This window comes from Tamandua tetradactyla, chromosome 5 (genome assembly GCF_023851605.1).
Source record: "Tamandua tetradactyla isolate mTamTet1 chromosome 5, mTamTet1.pri, whole genome shotgun sequence".
Classification (NCBI taxonomy): domain Eukaryota; kingdom Metazoa; phylum Chordata; class Mammalia; order Pilosa; family Myrmecophagidae; genus Tamandua; species Tamandua tetradactyla.
Window position 1 is genome coordinate 103,009,896 of NC_135331.1, and position 25,188 is coordinate 103,035,083.

At 34.8% G+C, this 25,188-nt stretch overlaps 1 protein-coding gene across 6 annotated transcripts in view; it reads right to left on the reverse strand.

The window, feature by feature from the left end:
- Positions 1-25,188, reverse strand: part of SUPT3H (SPT3 homolog, SAGA and STAGA complex component) — a 654,143-nt gene that overhangs the window by 551,609 nt on the left and 77,346 nt on the right. The window contains exons 1-4 of one of the 6 annotated variants that reach the window (XM_077161963.1): positions 12,991-13,065; positions 11,610-11,711; positions 10,843-10,894; positions 10,360-10,478 (exon numbers count right to left, since the gene is read on the reverse strand). The exons of 4 other annotated variants lie outside the window; for them this stretch is intronic. In XM_077161963.1, the coding sequence (XP_077018078.1) occupies positions 10,360-10,394 (35 nt within the window). In that variant the 5' untranslated portion in view covers positions 10,395-10,478; positions 10,843-10,894; positions 11,610-11,711; positions 12,991-13,065. Of the gene's footprint in view, positions 1-10,359; positions 10,479-10,842; positions 10,895-11,609; positions 11,712-12,990; positions 13,066-25,188 lie in introns of those variants that run through there. One more of the 6 variants, XM_077161964.1, reaches the window with a different exon arrangement.

Below are 25,188 nucleotides of genomic sequence, written 5' to 3' on the forward strand. Positions count from 1 at the left end.
CAAACTAAAGAGAAGTCTAAATCAAACATTCAAACCTGAAAATGCAAAACTAAGTAAATTCTCTCCCCACAAATATGCCTCACCCTCTGTATTTCCAGTCTCAGTTAAAAGCACTAAAATGAATTCAATATTCAAAGACAGAGCTCCAAGACAATCAAGTAAGGTTGTTTTCTTAACAGGTTGGCACTTAACTATTTTGAGTACAGTGTTATTTGCTTCCTAACAAGTGCAGAATTTTCCCCAACAGATGTTTATTCTATCACAATGGAGCCATTATCAATTTAGGTTCTCTCTCTCTTAATTTTCTTCTTCTGTAACTATTAAATTTCAATCTCAGAACCCGAAAGGTTCATTTTCTCTCGTAACTCTATTAAGAGAGTGTCCTTTTAACAATGAGTCCTTCTACAACAAACCTATCACAAATACCAAACCCTTCCATAAACCATGTTTATTTTCTTCATGGCACGTATTGAAATCTATCACACGGAAATGACAATTCACCCCTGATCCAGGGAACAGCCAGAGAAGTGAGAGAAAAATGAGCTGGACAGTGACTCCAGGGTGCAAATGATCTCAGAGGGTCTTCTACACTACACAGGGAGATGCAAAAGGGTGGATGAAAAAACTAGAGGAATTGAGAAGCAGAGAACTGGAGACCATCCAGCTAGTGCAAAGAGTTCTCCCCACCCCTTTCCAAATGGAGGCCGAGAGGCCTCAGGAGTACACAGACAAAGAGGCAGGGACTAGGAGTAAGCTAAGCAGTGCTCTTTGAAGGTGCCACATTTAAGTGTGTCAGTTCACCCCTCTTCCCCCAACCCCAGAAACCCAAGTGCACTGCCCCACACCCTAAGCACCTGAGCCATAATGCCCTGGCAACCCAAATACCACTGCCCCACAGCCCAGGGGACCTGCAAATGCTCATCCTGCCTCCCCCACTCCTAACAGGTGCACACTCACATCATGCCCATATCCACACACTGTGCCCTGTCCACTCAACCTCTACACCCCGCCCCCTGGAACACACATGCACACATTTGCGCCCCACCAGCCCCCTACCATGTGCCCTGATCCATCCCCCACAGGTGCTCACATAGGTATCTGTGCCCCCCCCCCACCCTACGCACTGCCACCTATGCGAAGACCCCCCCCAAGTGAACCACACACCTGCATCCCACCCCCATGCATAGGCATACCAGCACTTCAATCCCAACACCCATGCCCCACCCCAGCACCCCAGCACCCCACATCCCATCCCCTGCACCCTGACCTCTGAGCCCCAAACTCTATACTCCAAACCCCACGACCCCGGCACTCCATGTGTACACACCACTCCATGCCTTCCTGCTCCTCCTGCCTTGCCACACACACAGCCACCCAGATGTGCCTCTCACCACGCCCTTCCTCTGTGTCCTCCATGCCATGCCCTGCCCCTGCACTTAGATCCCTGCCCGAACTTCACCCTGTCCCCATGGCCCTCACACTGCCCACCCCCCAGAACCCCACTCTGCACATCCATACTCCCAGGCACCAGCGTCGTGCCCCAATCTGTTGCCTAGCTTTGAACCCTGCCCACACCGTGCCACTGCACCCCATCCCATACCCATATCCTACCACATACCTATCCCACAAATACAAAATCTGAGACCACCGAGGGAAATCTATTTCCAAAGTAACTCTATCAAGGTAAGTAAATGTTTCAAAGACAAGAGAAAATAGCAAAGCACATGGATGCAGACAGATAAAGCCCAGCCTATTCAGGCAGGCAATTTAAAATAACCGTAATCAGTGTGTTATTGACTTTAATGGAAAAAGTAGACAACATGCATGATAGGTAATGTAAGCAGAGAGATGGAAATCCTAAGAAATAATAAAAATGAAATACTAAAAGAAGTGAAACAATGAACAGAAATGAAGAACGCCTTTAATGGGCTGATAAATAGATTCAACATGGCATGAAAAAGAATCAGTGAGCCTGAAAATGGGCTATAAGCAACTTCATAAACTGAAATACAAAGTAAAAAAAAAGATTTAGAAGAAAATAGAATAATACATCCAAGAAATGTATGGTGACATAAGGATTGCATCAGACTTCTCAGCAGAAACCATGAAACAAACACAGGAGTAAAATATTTAAAGTATCAAAAGAAAAAACAGCACCAACCTAGAATTCTATATACAGAGAAATTATCCTTCAAAAGTGAATGAAAAGTAAAGACATTTTTAGATTAATAATAACTAAGAGAATTCATTGCCAGTGTAACAATTCCACAAAGACACACTGAAAGAAGTTCTTAAGGCAGGATGAAAATGGTATAGATTGAACACTTAAAGCTACATAAAGAAAGGTAGAGTACTAAAGAAGAACTAAATGAAAGCACAATAAAATAATTTCATTTTTTTACAATTAAATTTAAAGACAACTGTTTTAAGCAATAATAGTAGCAATATACTAGATGATTGTAGCCTAGAGAAAAGTGATGTGACTGACAGTAATGTCACAGGGTATAAGAGAGAAAAAATGGGAGCATTCTTTAAAAAGGTACTTGTGTCAGTCTGAAGCCATATGTATCCCCTAAAACCAATTCTTAAATCTAATCCATTCCTGTGGGTGTAAAACCATTGTAAATAAGACCTTTTGATGAGGTTACTTCAGTTAAGGTATGTCCCACCTTAATAAGGATGGGTCTTAATCCTATTACCTGAGTCTTTTACAAGAGAATGAAATTCAGACAGAGAGAAAGCCACAGAACCAAGAAGCAGAAATCAAAAAACCCACAAGAGGAAGGAGACATCAGGAGATATAACCATGTGCCTTGCCATGTGACAGCAAAGCCAAGGATCACCTATAACCAACCTTCAACAGAAAGCATAACCTTGATGGTGCCTTGCTTTGGACATTTTCCTAGCCTCAAGACATGAGCAAATAAATTCCAATTGTTTAAGCTGACCCATTTCATGGTATTTGCTTTCAGCAGCCAAGGAAACTAAAACATTACCAGTCCTACACGTGAGACAGTATAGTTTTATTTGAAAACAGACTTAAATTTGTTTAAAATATATATTGAAGGGTGGGCAGTGATGGCTTAGTGGCAGAGCATTCTTGCTGCCATGCTAGAGAGCCGGGCTTGAGTCTCAGTGTCTGCTCATGCCAAAAACAAAAAAGCAAAAAGCAAAAAAAAAAACATTAAAAATATGTATTGTAAAACCTAGAGCAACCTCATAAATTTTAAGGAAGTAAAACTGATACACCAAGAAAAGAAATACAACAGTATCATATAAGATGCTCAAATGAACAAGAGAAGGCAGAAAAAGGGAAAAAGCAAAAATGCAACACATAGAAAACATTTAAAAACATATTAATCTAACTATATCAATGACCACTTTAACTGTAAATAGTCTAAATAAACCAATTAAAAACAACAATTGTCAGAGTGAATAAAAACAAGACCTACCTATGTTACCCAAAGAAACCCACATAAAATATAAACAGTTTAAAAGTAAAGAAGTGCCCCTTTTCAACAACAAAAAGAATAGTCATTGCCCAATATCCTTAAAGATTGGGAGAAGGATCAAAGGAAAGGAGTCTAATAGAGAAGATAGGATTTAACAAATGAGTATGACTACTAAATTATTACGTTAATATTTATTTTAATTTCCAGTATCTTAGAGCAGTTAGAGGAAATACCTGAAATTGTGGAACTGTAACCCATACCATATTTTGAAACTTGTTCTACAACTACTTGTTAAAATATACTTTGAAATTTATCACTTTTTTGTATATATGCTATATTTCACAAGAAAAAATGTTTAAAAAAAAGTGAAGCGATAGAAAAATATACTCCATTCTAACAATGATCAAAATAAAGCTGGAGTAGCTATACTAATATCATCAGGTATACATAAACATTTCATAACAGCATTATTCAAATAGCTCCAATCTATTAATACAAATGTCTATCAGTTGGTGAATATATAAACAAAATGCAACATGGCCATACAATGGAATATTATTCTGCAAGAAAAAGAACAAAATACTGATGCATTCTAACATATATGCGAATCCAAAAAACAGACTAAAAAAATGAAACCAGATAGCAAAACACTACATATTGTATGTTTCCATTTATATGAAATGCCCAGAAATATAAAATTATAGATATAGTAAACAGATCAGTAGTTGCGTGGGTCTTGGAGTGAGAACAGGTATTGACTACAAACAAACAGGCTGAAGGGAGTATATGGTGTAAGGAAAGTAATCTAAAACTGGATTGTGGTGATGGTTGCTCAAATCTGTAACTCACTAAATTCAGTGGGTGAATTTTATCATACGTAAATTATACTTCAATAAAGTTATTCTAACAAAAAAGAGATGACAGCTTAGCAGAAAGGAGTACAGTGGTGGTTTGTGGTCTAGAAGATAAATGGAGCTACTGACAGTGAAGCAAGAAGGCAGGAGAAATCTGCAGCTTTGAAAGCTAAACCAATTTTGAACTGCCTATCCTGCTCTCACTGTTAAGTGAGGAAGAAAAGAATAATGAAACATTTATTAAAGTCACCATCTGTCAGGTTTTTATTGTAAGTCTAAATACCAGACTAATCCTTACTGTATTTGGTACCCAGAAGGAGAGGGAAGAAAAGAGGAAGGGAGGAAACAAGGGAAAGAAAGAGAAAGGGCACAATATAGAAAACCCAGAGACCAGGAAAAAAGGAGATCAGAAGAGAAGCTATTTTTAAATGAGATAAAAAAAAAACATATAGGTCAGAACAGTAAATGCAAACAAAATAAACTCATCTTTTAAAAGAAAAAATCCATCTTCTTACTTAGGTTAATGTGAATTGAAATGTCTCTTTAAAAATGTATGGCAGAGAAGATAACAGCTATAATTAAAGTTTCCTTGAACTATATATGAGTAATTCAACACCAGTACATTTCCACAAGAGAAATTTGATTCGTCTGATAAATGCAATCCTTTTGGAAATGAAGTAAATACATATAATAAAGAGGCCACCCAAAATTGTCAGTTTATTACAAATTATCTAAATTTTAATAAAACCATGTTAAACATGTTTGGCTTAATTAAAAGATTTTAAGTAAGGCCTTGTATCTGTTCAGCTTAATTAAAAGATTTTCTTAAGTAAGGCCTTGTTATCTGTTTCTTTCCACATGGACTTTCAATTCTATTTTGTTATACTGCAAAAGAAACTGTATTTTCTGAACTTCAACAGGGATTTAGAAAATTGAAACTGAACTCTGTCCCCTGAAATACAGTCTACCAAATTTTTGACCAATGCAGTAGTATCTAGTTTGATTTTAATAGGACTAGGACTAGATAGATAGATAGATAGATAGATAGATAGATAGATAGATAGAAAGAAAGAAATATTTTTAAAATTTAATAATTATACCTCCTAGACACAATCCTTCCTAACAATCACAAATACATGGCACGTAAGGAAACAACTGTATATTGAACAACACTGACAATACATTTAAATACATTAAAGGTAAAGTCTAGTACTTTTGAAAAATCCTTAAATATAAAAGGCAAACCAAATTAGGGTTTTTACTTCTTGTTCGTGAAAATAAAAAAGTATTAAAGGTATCAAACGGCCATGAAAAACCACGCAAAATCTGTGTGGTACATGCAGGAAACAACAAAAATTATACCATTTTTGTTGGTATAGAGGTTCTAAATATATTATACATGCAAGCATATTATGTTTCACTAATTAATCTTATGAAATATGTTAAAAAGACCACTCTAAAGAATTAAAATGACGACTATTTAAGGAAGAAGGAAATACATTAAAATATTACTACAAAAAGATGATAAAAAGTAAACTTATCCATAAAATCATTGTAAAGACTGAGTTTGCACAATAAGTTTCATAAACCAATTTAAAATTAAGGCAACAAGGAAAAAATCTACTTTTTCAGAGAGCAAAGTTCTTAAATTTTAAATATTAATCACTAACTTAGATAATCATTTGATCAGTGTCAAAACTGAATATTCTCAAAATATCAAGTAGAAAGATCTTACAAACAATAGCATTGCTGCAGTAATGACTTATGTTACTAAATATTTTCCTGATTTCAGGAAAATATGAAGATACAAATGTTTTTACAATTAACATATGGAAATATTATGGATACTTTATTTAAATATGCCTATGGTTAAGCTAAGATATCCATTGTTGGTGGTTCTAAGTGTAGTGTTTTCTTAAATAAAAAAAATTAACAAGAAAGTGAACTTATATATGCCTATTGCTTGAATATCAGTTAAACTTCTTTTCCACAAAATCATCATTCAGAAAAAGAGAATCTCCTCATAGCAGAATTCTGACGAAAGTTCTCATGTTACAGAACACTTCCCACAGACATTCTTCTATTGAGTCAATAAGTAAAATTTGAGAAAGAGACACTAACTTAAATTAACGAGACTCAAACAATACTAATTTTGGAAGCTTATACAGATTACTTGACAAAATTGAAATTAAAACAAAAAAAAAAGAGGCAGCAAAGAAATTCAATGAAGATTTAGTAATTATAACTGTGACAATTAGTTTAAAATTCCAAATATTAGATGTTACTGCAAACAAACTTAAACATGTTGGAAATAGATTTATCAAAACAGTTATAATATGGACATCATAAATGATGAATGGGTATTCAGGCCTTGCAAAGAAATTTCTAATGATTTCATTAGAATGGCATAGCTTGAACAATCAGGAAGAAATAACAATGGTACTTCAGAAAACTTGGAGCTTGAGATCTCAAAAAGAGCTGCACTACTGATTAAGAGCTTGAAGTCAGGTACATATAAAAATGTTTAAAGGTTCATGAAATTTAGAAGGGAATCTAAGACTGGGCCACAGTGCCTCAGCAGGCAGAGTTCTCGCCTGCCATGCTAGAGAACTAGGTTTGATTCCCAGTGTCTGCCCATGCAAATAAAAAAGGGAATATAATATTTCTAATTAATTCTGTTTACATAATGTGGCTTAAATGTAAACACATTAATGAAGTAATTATTGTGGGTAAACCAGGACCATTCCAGCCCTAAACAAAACCTAGGGCAATATATAAGATTCCACAAGAGCTCCATGCACTAGAGTAATTTTCCAGAAACCTACAACCTCCAGATGGGTCCCTGGACCAGATAAATCCTGAAACCTAGAGGGCCCAGGCTTTATAGAACATCAGATAGTTTCATCTTCCTACCCCATATTATTGACAGATCCTTCCAACATGAAAAAGTTAGAATGGCCATAGCCCAAATACCTCTAAAGAAAGGAACAGAAAGATTGAAAGTGATGGTGGAATTATACAGAGAAGATAGGATTTAAAAAATGAATATGACTGCTGAATCATCAAATTGATATCTTAGTCTCCAGTATCTGAGTAGCTAAAAGTAGAAGTCTAAAATTGTGAAATTGTGACCCATGACAAACTCTGAAATACGTTCTTTACAACTAATTGTGGTGCTGTGCTTTGAAGTTTACTGCTTTTTGTATACATGCAATTTTTCATTAAAAGGAAAAAAAAGTTGATTGTTACGATAAAAAAATATTTATGCCTTCTAGCCTCTTATATTCTGGAGCAGTTAGAAGGAAAAATCTGAGAGGATCATATAGTAGCCCATGACAACTTCTGGGACTCTGTCCTGTAACTACTTGTTAAAGACTGCTTTGAAAACTATTGCTTTTTTCCTTCTTTGCTTTGTATATGTGTTACATTATACAATAAAAAAAAGTGAAAAAAATATATATTGTGGGTAGATATGACAGCTATACCCTTAATGGTTTTTACATTCAAGTAAGCAAAACACTTTTTTTTCAGTCTTCTGATTTGATAAGTAGGAAATTGCTTACATAGAGGCATTCTGATAAGTAGGAAATTGCTTACATAGAGGCATATATAGTACCTCAGAAGCATAAAATGAAAAATATATTTTCAAACATGAACAGGAATAACAATTAAGAAAAGATTTACTAATTATGCTAACATATTTAATAAAGTAGTAATGAAAGGCTAATTATGCCACACATATTTCAGATTTTAATTCATAAAATATGGCTAGAGAATATACATTTTAAGATTGTGCTGGTTTGAAAGGATGTATGTCCCCTAGAAAAGCCATGTTTTAATCCTAATCCCACTTTGTAAAGGCAGCCACTTCTAATCCCTATTCTGCACTAAATGTTTGAAATTGTAATTAGATCATCTTCCTTGAGATGTGATTTAATCAAGAGTGGTTGTTAAGCTGGTATAAGTAGAGGTGTGTCCCCACCCATTTGGGTGGGTCTTGATTAGTTTCTGAAGTCCTATAAAAGAGGAAACATTTTGGAGAATGAGAGAGATTCAGAGAGAGCAGAGCGGAATGACATAGCCATGAGAAGCAAGTCCACCAGTCAGCGACCTTTGGAGATGAAGAAGGAAAAAGCTTTACGAAACAGGAAGCCAGGAGAAGAAGCTAGCAGATGATGCCATGTTCACCATATATCCTTCCAGATGAGAGAGGAACCCTGATCGTGTTCACCATGCACCTTTCCACACGGGAGAAACTCTGACTATGTTCACCATGTGTGCTTCCACTTGAGAAAGAAATTCTGAACTTCATCGGCCATCTTGAACCAAGGTATTTTTCTCTGGATGCCTTAGATAGGACATTTCTACAGACTTGCTTTAATTGGGACATTTTCTTGACCTTAGAACTGTAAACTAGCAACTTATTAAATTTATCCTTTGAAAAGCCATTCTGTTTCTGTTATATTGCATTCCGGCAGCTAGCAAACTAGAACAAAGATCTAATACTAATGCTCTTAATAAGAAATCTACAATGATATCTAAAATACCCCATTTTTTCAACCTATTCCTTTTCATACATAGAAGTAAAAGGAAACAAAGGAAAATATCTTCTATAATTCTCTCTCCACATTCATATGCAAATAAATTAATGCCCACATTCTCACATATGTACCCAATAGCAGTGTATTTATTTTAGGCTCTAAAATGATGCAAATATCACCCAAAGAAATAAAAAAGTAAATACATAAAATAAAATGATGCTAATATCAATAGTATTTGTTTTTGACCAGGGCAGTTAACTGATATATATTCAACTAAAATATATATTTGAAGAAAACAGAGATACAAAAAGCAGAGAGTTAGCTAACATTCATTCACTTACTATCTTTCTACAGTTTATAATGCCTAATCGTCTTTGAACTCTCTGCCGTGATAGATTATACTTCAGGCTCCATTTCTCCATCCACAACTTAGTCCATAACTTTGCTATGGATTCATTATAGGTGGCATTTGTTATATTTCTTCCCTCCTGATTTTGATTTTGAGATGCAAATTCCATTTGCCAATGACGAACTGACAAACTGGAGTGGCTGTACATTAGTACCAGTCTACCCCGTGGTAGCCTGAAAGACGGGATTCAGGAAACAAAGCTCTGGCTACACTATCACAAATGGCCCTGCAGCCAGGAGCACTTTACAGACAGATAAAGCACTTTAAGAAATAATGGAATCAAAGTGGCCTGGGGCAAAGGACTACATAGCTAAAACAAAAGAAGTTGAGGGCTGTAAAGTCTATTTAATAGAGGACAGAGCCAACACTGATTCCTCTAAACAGTGATTCCTAAATCTAGGACCAGGAGCTTTGCATAAGACATAGGTTCAAAAAAGACTGAGAGAACTTTGCATTTTTGCTTTAGGCTTATCTTCTTCATAGGAGGGTTAAATTCTGAAGGAGCGCACCAGCCAAAAAAGTCAATTTACAAAGGCTATCGAAGGTGTTTTTTACATTAATGTGTTGGTTTTTATTAATCCCTGGCACCAAAGAACTCTCCTTCCTATCACTAGCAGGATACAAACTTAAGTAACAGAAAACTCAAGGACTAAATCCCAGAAACGAAACATTACAACAAAGAAACAAAAAATGAGAAGCAATCAAAGAAACATGAGAAAATTTCAGAAACCAGACATAAATACCAGACATGAGGCATATAAAGAAAAAGAGTTTAAGAAAATGATCTTCAAATGCTCAAAGAGATGAAGAAAACATGAAGATAAAGGATATCAGGAAAATGATGAATAAGCAATATGGGATACTCAATAAAGATCTGGAAAATTTTAAAAGGAACAAAGAGAAAATAGAAATACTGGCTTTGAAGACCATAATTGAAATGGAAAGTTCCTCAGAGAGTTTATACAGTAGATGGGAGCTAGCAGAAGAAAGAACCAGTGACCCTGAGTGCAAGACAACTGAAATGATTCAAGCTGAAAAGTAGAAAAGAAAAAAAGAATTTTATACAAAGAGAACAGATGCTAGCCACACCACCAGGGAGATACCTCCTTAGTTTATTGACAGTGTATGGTCTTGACATCAGATGAAGATGAATCACTCTGGATACTTTTCATGCAGCATTTCTTTTCACATGCATAGAGTTTTGGTGATATTTTGAGGTAAACTGTAAAACGTAAATAAGACTGTATCTAGTATTTCTGAAAAAATATATAGGATATACTTTTAAGCTAAAACATTCTAATGATAATAAGCAAGATGATAATGTCATTATTTTGTGAGTAGTTAATGCAATCGACATTATCAGCCATGTTTTTGCAGTACAGCTAAAAGTAATGTTACATAATAATTCTCTTTGAGTCAGTATAAATATACATGAACTTGAACAGCTCTTACACACTAGTTTTTTCTATTTACTACTTGTGTTTGATGCCCTATGTCTTTCAGAGTTCTTCAATAAAGGAGAGGAAACCTTTTTTCAAAATGTCTCTGAGGGCAACTCAAGGGTGGCTCAGTGGCAGATTCCTCACCTGCCATGCCAGAGTCCCAGTTCGATTCCCAGACCTGGAGCCTGCTCATAACCTCCAAAAAAAAAAAAAGTTTGTGAATTACAAAAATACATCATCAATACCTACTAATTGTCTTTTAAAATGGGCAGTGGAAGATATTTATTCATTTATCCATTTATTTTCCACTGTAGATTCAAATAAAAATAATTTTAAATGCTTTAAAGAAAAAAATATGATCAAAGAGTAAAAGGCGTGTAGAACGCCATCAAGGACACCAATATAAGGATTATGAGAGACCCAGACAAAAGAGATAGGCAGAAGGAAAATTCAAATAATGGCAGAAAACTTTCTATATTTAACAAAAAACATGAATATGTACATTAAAGAAGCCAAACAAACCCTAAAGAAGATAAACTAGAAGAGAACCACATCTAGACATAGAGTAGTCAAATTGTCAAATGCCAAAGAAAGGCTGCAAATGAAAAGCAATAATTTCAAGAGTATCAATAGGTTAAATGCTGGTCAGAAACCATGGAGGCAAGAAAGCAGTGGGATTAAAGATGTAAAGTGCTACAATAAACAACTGCTAAACAGACTTTCATATCTAGTGAGATTGTATATCAAAAATAAGGGGGAGATTAACACATCCACAGATAACAAATACTGAAGGAGTTCATTACCAAGATATCTGCCCTACAAGCAATGCTTAAAGGGAGCTCTTCAGACTGAATCCTTATAAGCCACCCTCCGCCACTGTGGGGCACTGACTTCCATTTCCCCATAATCACCATCAGGAAGAATCCTCTTCTGTTCCTAGGTCCTAATTGAAACTCCTGTCTAACTCCATGCTTGACATGTACTTTAGTCTTCAGGCTGCCCCGACCCAAGCCCTGTAAGAGGTGGGTTGAAAAAGTATGTAATTGATATTGATTTAGTATCAAATTAAAAGTGATTACTATAGATTTAGGATGTTAACTTTTAGCCCCATGGTAAGAGAAAATATCTATATGAGAGAAAATATATGAAAAATGTAAATAATAAGAAATTCAAAAGGACCCAAAATGGTATAATAAAAAAGTCAAGGAAATATGAAAGTAGTTATTAATGGAAGAATTGAAACACAAAACCAGTCTAAGATTTACAAAGACTAGTTAGGAAAATGGCAGAAGAAAGTACCATACAATCAACCGTTACTTTAAATATAAAAGGGATAAACAATTCAGTCAAAAGGCAGAGTTTGGCAGAATGGATAAAAAGAAGCATGACTCAACTTTATGCTGTATTCAAGAGATGCACTTTAAATTCAAACACAAAGACAGGTTGAAAATGAAAGAATAAAAAACATATACCTAGAGGTGGCGTATCTATGCTATTACAAGAAAAGCTAAAATTTAAATTTTAAAATCTGTTACAGGGGATGAAGAATGTCACTATATACCAATAAAAGAGATATTTCAACAAGAAGAGACAACAATTGTAAATGTATATGCACCTAATGGCAGAGGCGCTAAAAATCTCAAGCAAATATTGACAGATTGGATGGTAAAAGCCAATTAGATTCATTTAATAACAACAAAATACACATTCTTCTTTAGGAAACAAGAGTAAATCTCCTTAATAGACCATACATATGTATGGACACAAAGTAAGTCTCAATAAATTTAAAAATATTGAAATCAAACAATACATATAGCCCAACTACAATGGAACAAAGCTAGAAATAAAAAGCAAAAGGGCAAACATAAAATTCCCAACGAATATGTGGAAATGAAGAAGCATATACTTTTTTTCTGTTATAGCAAAATTAATATATATACAAAAAATTTTACACCAGGACAATTCTAGGTTTTCAAAACAGGTTTAGGTAATGGTTCGCATAGCTGTAGTTGAGTGCTCTGGAGAAATGCTGTTTTTCACCGATAAAATTACTTGAAAGGGAATAGAGCTGGTAAGTCAGTAAGTTCTCAAAACACATTTACAAACTGTTCTCATATTTTAATAGGAAACATTACTTTGCAATAAAGATGGAACAAAAGGTAGAGGGCCAGAAAATCCACAAACATATGGAGGCTCAACAACATACTCTTAAACAACCAGTGGGTCAAGGAAGAAATTACAAGGGAAATCAGTAAATATTTCAAGGCAAATGAAAATGAAAATGCAACATACCAAAATTTATAGGACGCAGCAAAGGCAGTTCTAAGTGGGAAATTTATTGTCTTAAATGCCTATATTGAAAAAGAAGAGCAAAAATCAAGGAATTAAATGATCACATGGAAGAAACTAGAGAAAGAACAGCAAATTAATCCCCAACCAAACAAAAGGGAAAAAATAACGAAGAATAGAGCAGAAATAAATGAAACTGAGAACATGAAAACAGTCAAAAAATAAAAAAACAGAAACTGTTTTTTTGAGAAAATCAATTAAATTGATGGGCTCTTACCTAGGTTGACAAAATAATATAAAATTAAATTAAAAAAGAGGAGATGCAAATAAATAAAATCAGAAATGGAAGAGCCATAACCACTGTGCAAAAATATAGAAGGTACTGAGAGGACAATATAAGCAACTATATGATAAAAAAATAGACAACACAGATGAAATGGACAACTACCTAGAAAGACATGAACAACCAACACTGACTCATGAAGAAAAAGATGACCTCAACAAACCGATCACAAGTAGAGATTGAATTAGTCATCAAGAAGTTCCCCAAAAAGAAAAGTCCAGGACCAGATGGCTTCACATGAGAATTCTATCAAGCATTCAAGAAAGAATTAGTACCAATCCTGTTCAAACTATTCAAAAAAAATGAAGAGGAGGGAAAGCTACTTAATTCATTCTATGAAGCCAACATCACCCTAACATCAAAGCCAGACAAAGATACTACAAGAAAAGAAAACTACAGATCAATCTCTCTAATGAATACAAATGCAAAAATACTCAAAAACTACTTGCAAGTCGAACTCAGCAGCACATTAAAAGAATTATTCACCATGACCAAGTGGGATTTGTTCCAGGGATGTAAGGATAGTTCAACATAAGAAAATCAATTAATGTAATACAGCATATCAATAAATCAAAGCAGAAAACCCAAATGGTCATCTTGATTGATACAGAAAAAGCATTCAAAAAAATTCAACAGGCTTACTTGATGAAAACACTTTAAAGGACAGGAATAGAAGGGAACTTCCTCAACATGATAAAGGGAATGTATGAAAAACCTACAGCTAACCTCATTCTCAATGGGGAAAGACTGCAAGCTTTCCCTCTAAGATCAGGAATAACAAGGATGTGCACTGTCACTGTTGTTATTCAACACTGTGCTGGAAGTTTTAGCCAGAGCAATTAGACAAGAAAAGAAACAAAAGGAAAAAGCAAAACTCTCACTGTTCGCAGATGATATGATACTATATGCTGAAAATCCTGAAAAATCTACAACAAAGCCACCAGAGCTAATAAATGAGTACAGCAAAGTGGCGGGGTACAAGACACACCTGAAAATCAATAGTGTTTCTATACACTAGTAATGAGTAATATGAGGAGGAAATCAAGAAAAAAATTCCACTTATAATAGCAACCAAAAGAATCAAATATTTAGGAATAAATTTAACTAAGTATACAAAAGATCTATACACAAAAAACTATTAAGAAATTGCTAGAAGAAATCATAGAACACCTAAATTCATGGAAGGACACACCATGTTCATGGAATGGAAGACTAAATATAGTTAAGATGTCAATTCTACCCAATTTGATTTATAGATTCAATGCACTATCAATTAATTTAAAATCCCACCAACTTGCAGAAATAGAAAAACCAATAACCACATTTATTTGGAAGGGAAGGAAGCCCCAAATAGCTAAAAATATCTTCAGAAAGAAAAACGAAGCAGATGTCTCATACTACCTGACTTTAAAGTATATTACAAAGCTACAGTGGTCAAAATAGCATGGCACTGGCATAAAGATAGATATGGTGGCCAATGGAATGGAATAGAGTACTCAGATACAGACCTTCTCATCTATGGACAATTCATCTTTGATTAAGCAGACACGCAAACCAATCTGGGACAGAGCAGCCTCTTCAATAAATGGTACTTGGACAACTAAATATCCATATGCAAAAGAATGAAAGAGGATCCATCTCTCACACCCTACACAAAGATTAACTCAAAATGGATGTAAGACCATAGAACTTTCAGAAGAAAATATCTTACAAAATTTGTAATACAGGTGGTTTCCTAGGCCACACATCCAAACCATGAGCATTGAAGAATGAAATAGATAAATGGGAACTCCTCAAAATTAAAACACTTTAGTACATCAAAGAACTTTGTCAAGAAAGTAAAAAGGGAACTTACACATTGGGAGACAATATTTGGAAACTATGTATCAGATTAAGGGTTTAGTATCCAGAATAAATGAAAAGATTCTTCAACTCAAAAACAAAAGACAAACGATCCAATTAAAATGTAGGTCAAAGACATGAACAGACACTTCTCAGAAAAGGAAATACAAATGGCTAAAATGCACATGAAAAGATATTCAACTTTACTGGCTATTGGGGAAACATAAATCAAGACAATGAGATATCATCTGACACCTACTAGAATGGCCATTATGAGAAAAACAGAAAACAACAAGTGATGGAGAGGATGTGGAAACAGAGGTACTTATCCACTGTTGGTGGGAATGTAAAATGGTATAACAACTTTAGAAGGCAGTTTGGGAGTTCCTCAGGAAGCTAAGTATAGAACTGTCACATGATCCAGCAATACCATTACTACGTATACATTTAGAGGATCTGAAGGCAACTACACAAACAGACATTTGCACACCAATGTTTACAGCAGCAGTACTACGACTGCCAAGAGACAAAAACAGTCCAAATGTCCATCAACAGATGAGTGGCTAAACAAGCTATAGTATACACATATGATAAAATATTACACAGCTGTAAGGCACAATGAAGTCACAAAGCATGTAACAATGTAGACGAACTTTCAGGACATTATGCTGAATGAAATTAGGTAGAAACAAAAGGACAAATACTGTATGGTCTTACTAATATGAACTAACATTAATGAGAGAACTTGGATAACTGAAGTTAAGAACAAAGGTTATCAGGAAATAGAAACAGGGTAGAGATTGGGAAACTGGTGCTGAAGGAATATAGATTCTGTAACAGGACTGACTGTAAAAATTGAGAAATGGATAGCACAATACTACCTGATTGTAGCACAATAATATGGGTACTGAGTATGATGGTGGGAGAAGGGCTAAGGGTACATATAAAAAGAGAAGCAAAGATAGATAAAGACTGAGATGGTATAATTTAGGAATGCCTAGAGTGGACAATGATGGTCATCAAATGTAGAAATAAGTTTTTGCATGAGGGAGAACAAATGTATGTCAATATTGCAGGGTGTTGAAAATAGAAGGTATATGGGAAAATAGTACAATCAATGGAAGTTAGGGTCTACAGTCAACAGCAACATTGTAATATGCTTATAGTGAATGTAACAAAGGCATTATACACAAACTAAATGTCAACAGGCAGGGGGCATGGGGAAGGGGTATGGATTCTTTGTGCAAGAAAAGGAAATGTCTTCAGATTGATTACGGTAGTGAAGGCATGTCTATACACTTAGTTTGCATTGTATGATGTGTGAATAAAACTGTTCAGAATAAACAGAGAGGAACAAGTACTAGAGAAAATGCACAGAAGGAGATCTACCTATTCACTATTGGTAGGGAAACTGAGAGGTGCAGAATGCGCAGTGCAGTGGTTTCACAGAAGGCAGTGGGGTTGCCATGTGATCCTGAAAACCCATTGCTCAGTATATACCTGGAGGAAGTGAGTGTGAGCACCCTGGGCTCTATGATGGTATATACTTAGAGGAACTGAGTATGGGCCCACTGGTGTCTATGACCACAGTGTTTCCAATGCACAATGGATAGAGGTGGCCCAAGGGTACAAGACTGAGGAATAGAAGGCTGAACTATGGTGTATACATACAATGGACTATTGAGAGGCTGCAAGAAGGAATGAAGTTCTGAGATATTCAATTAGGTGAATGAACCTTAAGGACTGTACATTGAATGAAATGTCAGAAACAAAAAGACATATATCATCATGCCTCACTTATATGGAATAACTATAATCTAAAACCTTGATGAACTGAAGTCAAGAGCACGAGTTATCACGCTGGGGCCTATTGTAAAGGGTCCTAGATTGTGTGCTCTTACAGCCATCACATATTCAGAAGTTGTAACTGTTATTTCTAAATTCTGAGACACTGAACTGTTGTTTATAACCTGGTCGTTTCCAGAAACTTCAGGTATTTATGTGACACCTGAGATTCAAGAGTCAGAGTTCTGAAGCTATAAAAGTCAGCAGTAAGCCCATACAGGAACTAATTTAAAAGTTGAAAAAGGGATCAGACTTGAAGTCTGATATGAATGAAGATGATCTACATAGGACTGAGGTAGCTCAGAACACAGGGAAAAGGATGGCATCATCCATATTTTAAAACTTCAACTTTTGTGTGAGGCCAAAGGGAGAGATATTTATTTGGGGCAAAATATATATTTTGGGTAGTATATTTCCTAATTTAACTGGTACGATCAGTTTAGTTAAACAAGTACATGGAATCCTGAATAGGGCATGAGACTCTTTTGGTTTGCCCCAGTTAGTATGATGCCCTATGTATCATCCCACAGTAATTTGGGCAGTGAATAAAGAATTATTTACATGGTTCCCTTGGGGCACTGAAGAGAAAGGAGGTAATATTCAACTTCTCCATTTGGAGAATGTTTAATATTCTTGCAAGCAGTGGAGACAACTAAATCAGGCTGAGCCCTCGATCTTGGGATTCGTCCTTATGAAACTTATTCCTGCAAAGGATAGACTAAGCCTATTTAAAATTATGCCTAAGAGTCACCCCCAGAGAACCACTTTTGTTGCTCAGATGTGGCCTCTCTCTAAGCCAACACAGCAAGTGAACTCACTGCCCTTCCACACAACCCCCCCCACTCCTCCCTCACCAATGTGGGGCATGACTCCCAGGGAAGTAAATCTCCCTGGCAACATGGGACAAAAATCCCAGATGAGCCAGGACCCAGCATGAAGTCACTGAGAATGCCTTCTTGATCAAAAGGGAAGAGAGAAAGGAGACAAAATAATGTTTCAGTGGCTGAGAGATTTCAAACAGAGCTAAAAGGTTTTTCTGGAGGTTATTTTTACACGTTATATAGATATCCCTTTTTAGTTTATGGTGTATTGGAGTGGCTACAGGAAAGTACCTGAAACTGTTGAGCTGTGTTCTAGTAGCCTTGATTCTTAAAAACAACTGTATAATGATATAGTTTTTACAATGTGACTGTGTGATTGTGAAAATCCTGTGTCTGATGCTCCTTTTATCTATGGTATGGACAGATGAGTAAAAAATATTGATTAAAAAATAACAGGGGGACAAAGGTTAAAATAAATTGGACAGATGGAAATACTTTGAGTCAATGAGAAGGAGGAGTAAAGGGTATGTAAGTATGAGGTTTTTCTTTTTCTGGAGTGATACAAATGTTCTAAAAAATGAACATGGTGATGAATACACAACTATGTGATGATATTGTGAGGCACTGACTATACAACATGTGTGGACTGTTGGTGTGTTAAGATTTACCAATAAAAATATTTTTAAAAAATGCTCAAGGAGATACACATTCAAGAAGGTCAACAAACCCCAAATAAACCTGAAGAGATGCATGCTCCATCAAATACTAGTCAAACTCATTGTTCTGAAAGCTGCAAGAGTAAAGCAACATGCCATGTACAGGGGAGTATCACTTAGATTAAATGCTTATTTCTCACCAAAACTATGGAAGCAAGAAGACAGCAGGGTTGAAATATGAAAGTAACAAGAAAAAACAACTGAAATCAATTTTATATCTGGCGAGACCTTCTTTCAAACATGAGGAAAATATGAAGAATTTCCAGATAAACCAAAGTTGAGGGAGTTCATCACCAGGAGACATGCCCTACAAGCAATGCTAAAGAGGGTTCTTCAGACTAAAAGAAAAGGACATTAAACAGCGGTTTACAGCAGCACTAAAAAATACAGACCTTCAGTAAAGATAGCCATATGGGTAATTTAAAATGCCAGTAACAATGTATGTTTTGGTACTGTGCTGGTGTGAATCTGTGGTGGACCCCAGAAAAGCCATGCCCTTTAATCCTCATTCAATATTGCTGGCTGGGAGCTTTTTGATTGGTCCCATGGAGATGTGCTTCAACCAATTTTGTCTAGAGGGAGATATGACTCGATCAATTCCAGGTAGGCCTTGACTGGAATCTTTTTAAAGAGGAAACATTTTGGAAAGAGCCCTTTTTTAGGCCACAAAAACGGCTAGAGCAAGAGCTCACATCACCAGAGACCTTTGGAGATGAAAAAGGACTACGTTCCCAGGAAAGATTCATGCAACAAGGAACCTGGAGAGAAAGCTAGCAGATGCCATGTTCACCATGTGTCTTTCCAGTTGAGAGAGAAACTCTGAACTTCATTGACTTTTTGAGTGAAGGTAACCTCTTCTTGGTGCATTAATTTGGACATTTTTATGGACTTGCTTTAATTGGGGCATTTTCACGGCCTTAGAACTATAAACTAACAATTTACTAAATCCCCTTCTTTAAAACCCATTCCATTTCTAGCATATTACATTCCAGTAGCTAGCAAACTAGAACAGGTACATAATTCTACTTCTGACTTCTTGCATATTCTAAAATGCAAATGCATACAAAGTCATTGTAAATCTATGGCTTTGGACATACAGTGTGTTAAGACATAATTCCTAAGAAGAATATGAAAAAGATGGGGAGTATACAAAAGTGCGTATATGCTATTGAAGTAAAGTTCATATCAAATCAAATGATAGTTAAAAATTTAGAATGTTAAATTCAAGCTCCACAGTAACCACGACAGCAGGGACTCGAACAGATATTTGCACACTAGTATTCACAGCAATATTATTCACATTTGCCAAAAGATGGACACAATCCGAGTGTCCATCAACAGAGGAACAGATAAACAGAATGTGGTACATATGTACAATGGAATATTATTTGCCCATAACAAGGAATGAAGTCTCAATACATGCTACAACATGGATGAACCCTAAAGACATCATGTTGAATAAAATAAATAAAACACAAAAGGACAAATATTGTATGATCTCATTGATAAGAAAATAACAATTTTTATTGTTATTTTCTTATCAATGAGATCATACAATATTAGCCATATGGGTAGGGTATGGGAAGTTAATATTGAATTTGTAGAGCATTTGTTTTAGATGATGAAAACATTTTGGTAATGGATGGTACTGGTAATAGCACAGCATTGTGAAAATAAACACCATCAGATTGTATATCTGAAAGTGGTTAAAAGGAGAAATTTTAGATTGCATATATGCAACCAAATTAAAATTTTTTAAACACAAAACTACACAGCACAAAGACTGAACCCAAATGTAAACTACAATATGTAACCAAAATAAAATTTTTAACTTTTTTCATTAATTAAAAAAAATTAACAAACAAAACATTTAGAATCACAAAATTTTTAATCACAAAACTACACAGCACAAAGACTGAACCTTAATGTAAACGACAGACTATAGTTAGTAGGATAATTACAATAACATTGTTTCATAAATTTTAACAAAGGTACTTCACTAATACAAAGTGTTAATAGTAGGGAAAACTGTGTGGGAGATGGGGCTACATATGGGAATTCTGTACTTTTTGCATGACTTTTTTCTGTAAACATACTATTAATCTAAGAAAAAATTGGGAAACAAATAATTGGTGGTTTAAGCCACTGAGTTTTTGGGTTAGTTGTTGTGTAGCAACAGCAAAATTAGTTAAAGGTAGATCATTCCTTTGATGTAAATATTCAAATCTCAATGACATAAATACTTCCCAGAGAATCAACGACCTTGACTTCCAAGCTGATAAGCAAAAAGAAATAAAATCCTAATGGTCATCACATCACAGAAAAAAAACTAAGACCATCCTTTGACTAGCTCTCATAATATCACTTTAAAATTCAACCTTAGGAAACAAGTTATTTGATTTGCTGTGCATCATTTCATTAGATAAGACAATGAGAGCCATATAATGAAATGCTTTCCTTTTAACCTAGGCAGCAAGAAATGCAGAACCAGCCTAGGTTATTTGAAATAATTTTCTTTTAGAGATTAAATCACAACTATCTATGCAGGGCTTTGTGTGAGAGAAAAGTGAACATTATAACTGAAAGTAATGTTATATAAAGTCAATCATGTAGGGACACATATAAATAAAGCCCAGCTATATTAATACTCCCGTGACCTCAGCTGAAAGCAGATTAAACAAAAAAAAGAAAAGTGCAACATTTACTGAAATGTGTTCCACAGAACACAAATTGCAAAACAAATCAATAGGTGCACTCAAAATAAAAGGCTCCTCTCCTGAATCAATTTCATCTGGTAAACCCTGAGTTAAACAAAAGTGAATATTTTATTAGAGAACACTCAGAAGCTCTAATATAATACACATACTATTAAGCAGCAAAAATACCAACTTTCTCAAACTTATTTAACTTTAGCAGCGTTTTGTCAAAATGTAACTGAGGGGAAGTCTTACACCGAACAAATTTTGGAAAATTCTAATGTAGATGAAAAATAGTTCCTCAGACTACACCATTTTAACCATTAAATGGTGTTGTTTTCTAATTCTGATTATAATGACAGCTAACATTAGGGCTGTTAATTACTGAGCACTATACGTGTATTTTATTACCTACTTAAACTGAATTGTTTATCTATTCCTGAAAGCATTATCCCCTCCCACACCTGTATGCTTAGCAAAGTCATCTATGCAGAATCTCTTCCATGATCTGCCAGATAAACAATTAAATGTTAAGATTAGGAATATCTTGAATTCATTCCATTCATAGCATTATAAAATGTAATTGTTTGCTTTATATATCTATCTCCCATACTTGACAGACATTTAAAGGGCAAAAAACATTGATTTTTGTTAACAGCTTTACTGCAATATAATACACATACTATACAATTTAAAGTTTACCATTCAATTGTTCTTAGTATAGTCATGTATTTGTGCAACGATCACCACAATCTAATTTGGAACACTGTCATCACCCCAAAAAGAAATTCTATGCCTATGAGCAGTCATTTCCTATCCCAACCCCACCCCTTTACCAGCCCTAGGCAACCACTAATTTACTTTCTGTCTCTACAGATTTGCCTATTCTGGATATATTATATAAATAAAATCTACATTACATGGGCTTTTGTGATTGCCTTCTTTCCCTTAATGCTTTCAAGATTCAATCACGTTTTAGCATGTATCAGTATTTCATTCATTTTAATGCACAATAATAGTGTATAGATATTAAGCACTTTACTTACCATTAATCAGTTGATGGACATTTGCACTGTTTCCATTTTTTACTATTCTGAATATTGCTATGAACATTCATGTACAAATTTTTGTGTGGACATATGTTTTCATTTCTTTTCACTTCTCTTTACTAGGAGTGGAATTTTTGGGTCATATGATAAATCCCTTTTGAAAAACTGCCAAAATTTTTTCTAAGTGGCTGTCCTTACTTACATTCACCCCAACAATACAGGATTCCATTTTCTGAGCATCCTCAATACTTGTTCCTGTTTATTCTCTTTTATTATAGCCATCCTAGTAGATGTGAACATTATGATTTTGATGTGTAGTTCCCTAACGAGTAACAATGTTGAGAATCTTTTAATGTGTTTGATTATTTGTGTATCTTCTTAGGAGAATGTCTATTCAAGTTCTTAGCCCATTTTTTATTTGGATTGTATGTCTCTTTGTTGTTGGGTTGTAGGAGTTCTTTAGTCTGGATATGAAAACCCTTATCAAATATGAATGAAACTATACTGTCCCATTCTGTGGGTTGCCTTTTCACTATCTTCATGGTGTCCTCTGTGCTTTAAAGAGTCTTATTTATCCATTTTTAACTTTTGCAATCTATCTTTTTGGTCCTATTTAAAAAACTATTGCCAAATTAAGGTCATGAATATTTTTCCCTATGTTTTTTTCTAAGAGTTTTTAAAAAGCTAGCTCTTAAAGTTAAGCCTTTGATCTATTTTGAGGTTATTTTTGTAGATGATGTCAGATAAGGGAGGTAATTTTTGTATATAGTGTAAGGTAAGGGTCTAATTTCATTCTTTTGCATGTGGGTTGATTTTATTTTTCTGGATTGATTTTATTTTTATTTGCTGAAATACTAATATTTAGCCCCAAATCTCAGCACCCTTGTCAAAACAATTTACCATAAATGTCAGTTTATTTCTGCACACTCAATTCTATTCCACTGTAAGTGTCTATCCTCATGCCATTACCACTGTATCTTGATGACTATAGCTTTACAGTAACTTTTAAATAGTTCTGTATGAGTCCTCCAAGCCTGCTCTTCTTTGCCATGTTTATTTTGGCTAATATGAGTACCTTACACTTCCATTTTCCAATTTTAGGATTAGCCTGTTCATTTCTACAAAAAAGGGGGGGTGGAATTTTGGTAGGGATTCAATCTGTAGATCAAGTTGGCAAGTATTACCATCTTAACAATATTAAGCCTTTCAATCAATGAATGTCGGCTATCTTGCCATTTATTTAGGTTTTCTTTCAATGCTGCTTTGTAGTGTTTAGTGTACAAGTCTTACAGTTCTTTGGTTCAGATTATTCATAAATATATTATTCTCCTTGATCTTAGTATAAATGAAACTGAATTCTGAATTTCATTTCCAGATTGATGATTCCAAGTATACAGAAATACACTTGATCTTTGTATATTGACCTAGCATCCTACAACTTTGTTGAACTTGTTTATTAGCCCTAATAATGGTTTTGTGAAGTCTTCAGGGTTTCCAACATGCTAAATCATGTCATTTGAAAATATAAAGTTTTCTTTCTTCCTTTCTAATCTGGGTTGATTTTTTCTTCACTAACTGCCCTAGCGAGAACTTCAGTACGATGTTGAACATAAATGGCAAGAGTGTACATTCTTGCCTTGTTATTCCTGCTAGGAGGAATGTTTTCAGTCTTTCACCATTACATATGATGTGACTTGGGGGTTTTATATATACCCTTTATAAGGTTCAGGAAGTTCCTGTCTGTTACTGATTTGTTAAGCGTTTCATTATTAAAGAGTCTGTGACTCTGTCAAATGCTTTGTCTTTGACAAAGAGACACTGAGATTACGATATGGGTTTTGATCTTTAATCTAATATACGGTACATTTCATTAGTTGATTTTTGGATGTTTAACCAAGTGGTAAATCCCACTTGGTATTAGTGAATAATCCTTTTTATATGATGTTTTTATTCAGGCTGTTAGTATTTTGTTTAGAATTTTTGCACTTATATTCATAAGAGATATGCCTGTAATTTTCTTTTTTTGTGATCTCTTTGGTCTGGTTTTGGTATCTGGGTAACATCTAACTTCATGAAATGAATTGTAAGGTGGGTAAGTGGAGGGGTTAGTAACTGGAAGGGAGCATAAGTGAGTCTTTTAAGGTGAAGGCAATCTTTTGTTTCTTGAGAAGAAAGCTGTTCCTTGAACCCTGGTTTCAAGGGTGTGTTCAGTTTGCGAAAATTCCTTGAGCTTTTACACATATGATGTATACTCTTTTCTATATGTAAATTTTACTAAATGATACTTTCAGAAAAAGGAAAATATAATTTTATCATTTTAACACCCTTTAACATTTAAAAGGCTCTTTATAACAAAAATTTGCTATAAAAATTTAAAAATTACCTAACAGACATTCTACAAAATAACTGAACAGTACTGATCAAAAGTATGATAGTCTGAAAGACAAAGGAGGCATTGTCACAGATAAGAGATTAAGAAGACAGAACTTCTAAATGCAAATGGGGATCTGGATTGATTCCTGAAGCAGAAAAAGATCATAAGCGGAAAACTGGTGAAATTTTAATAAAGTCTGTAATTTAGTTAGCTGCATAAAAAGAAAATGTCATTGCCTGTTCTTGATCATTATGTTGTAGTTAGGCTGTTAACATTAGGGTAAGCTGGGTAAAGAGTATACATAAACACTCCATACTATTTTGAAACTTTTCAGAAAGGCTAAATTTATTTTGAAATAAAAAGTTAAAATTGTTTTAACTCACTAATCTGGTTAATAAGAACTACATTCATAAGGCTCAACATTCAGTGGGTTTAAAAAATCAAAAATGAATACAGCCTGAAAAGTCTCCCCCCTAGAGTAATCTGTCAGCTATCCAATTTACCTGGGTAACCAA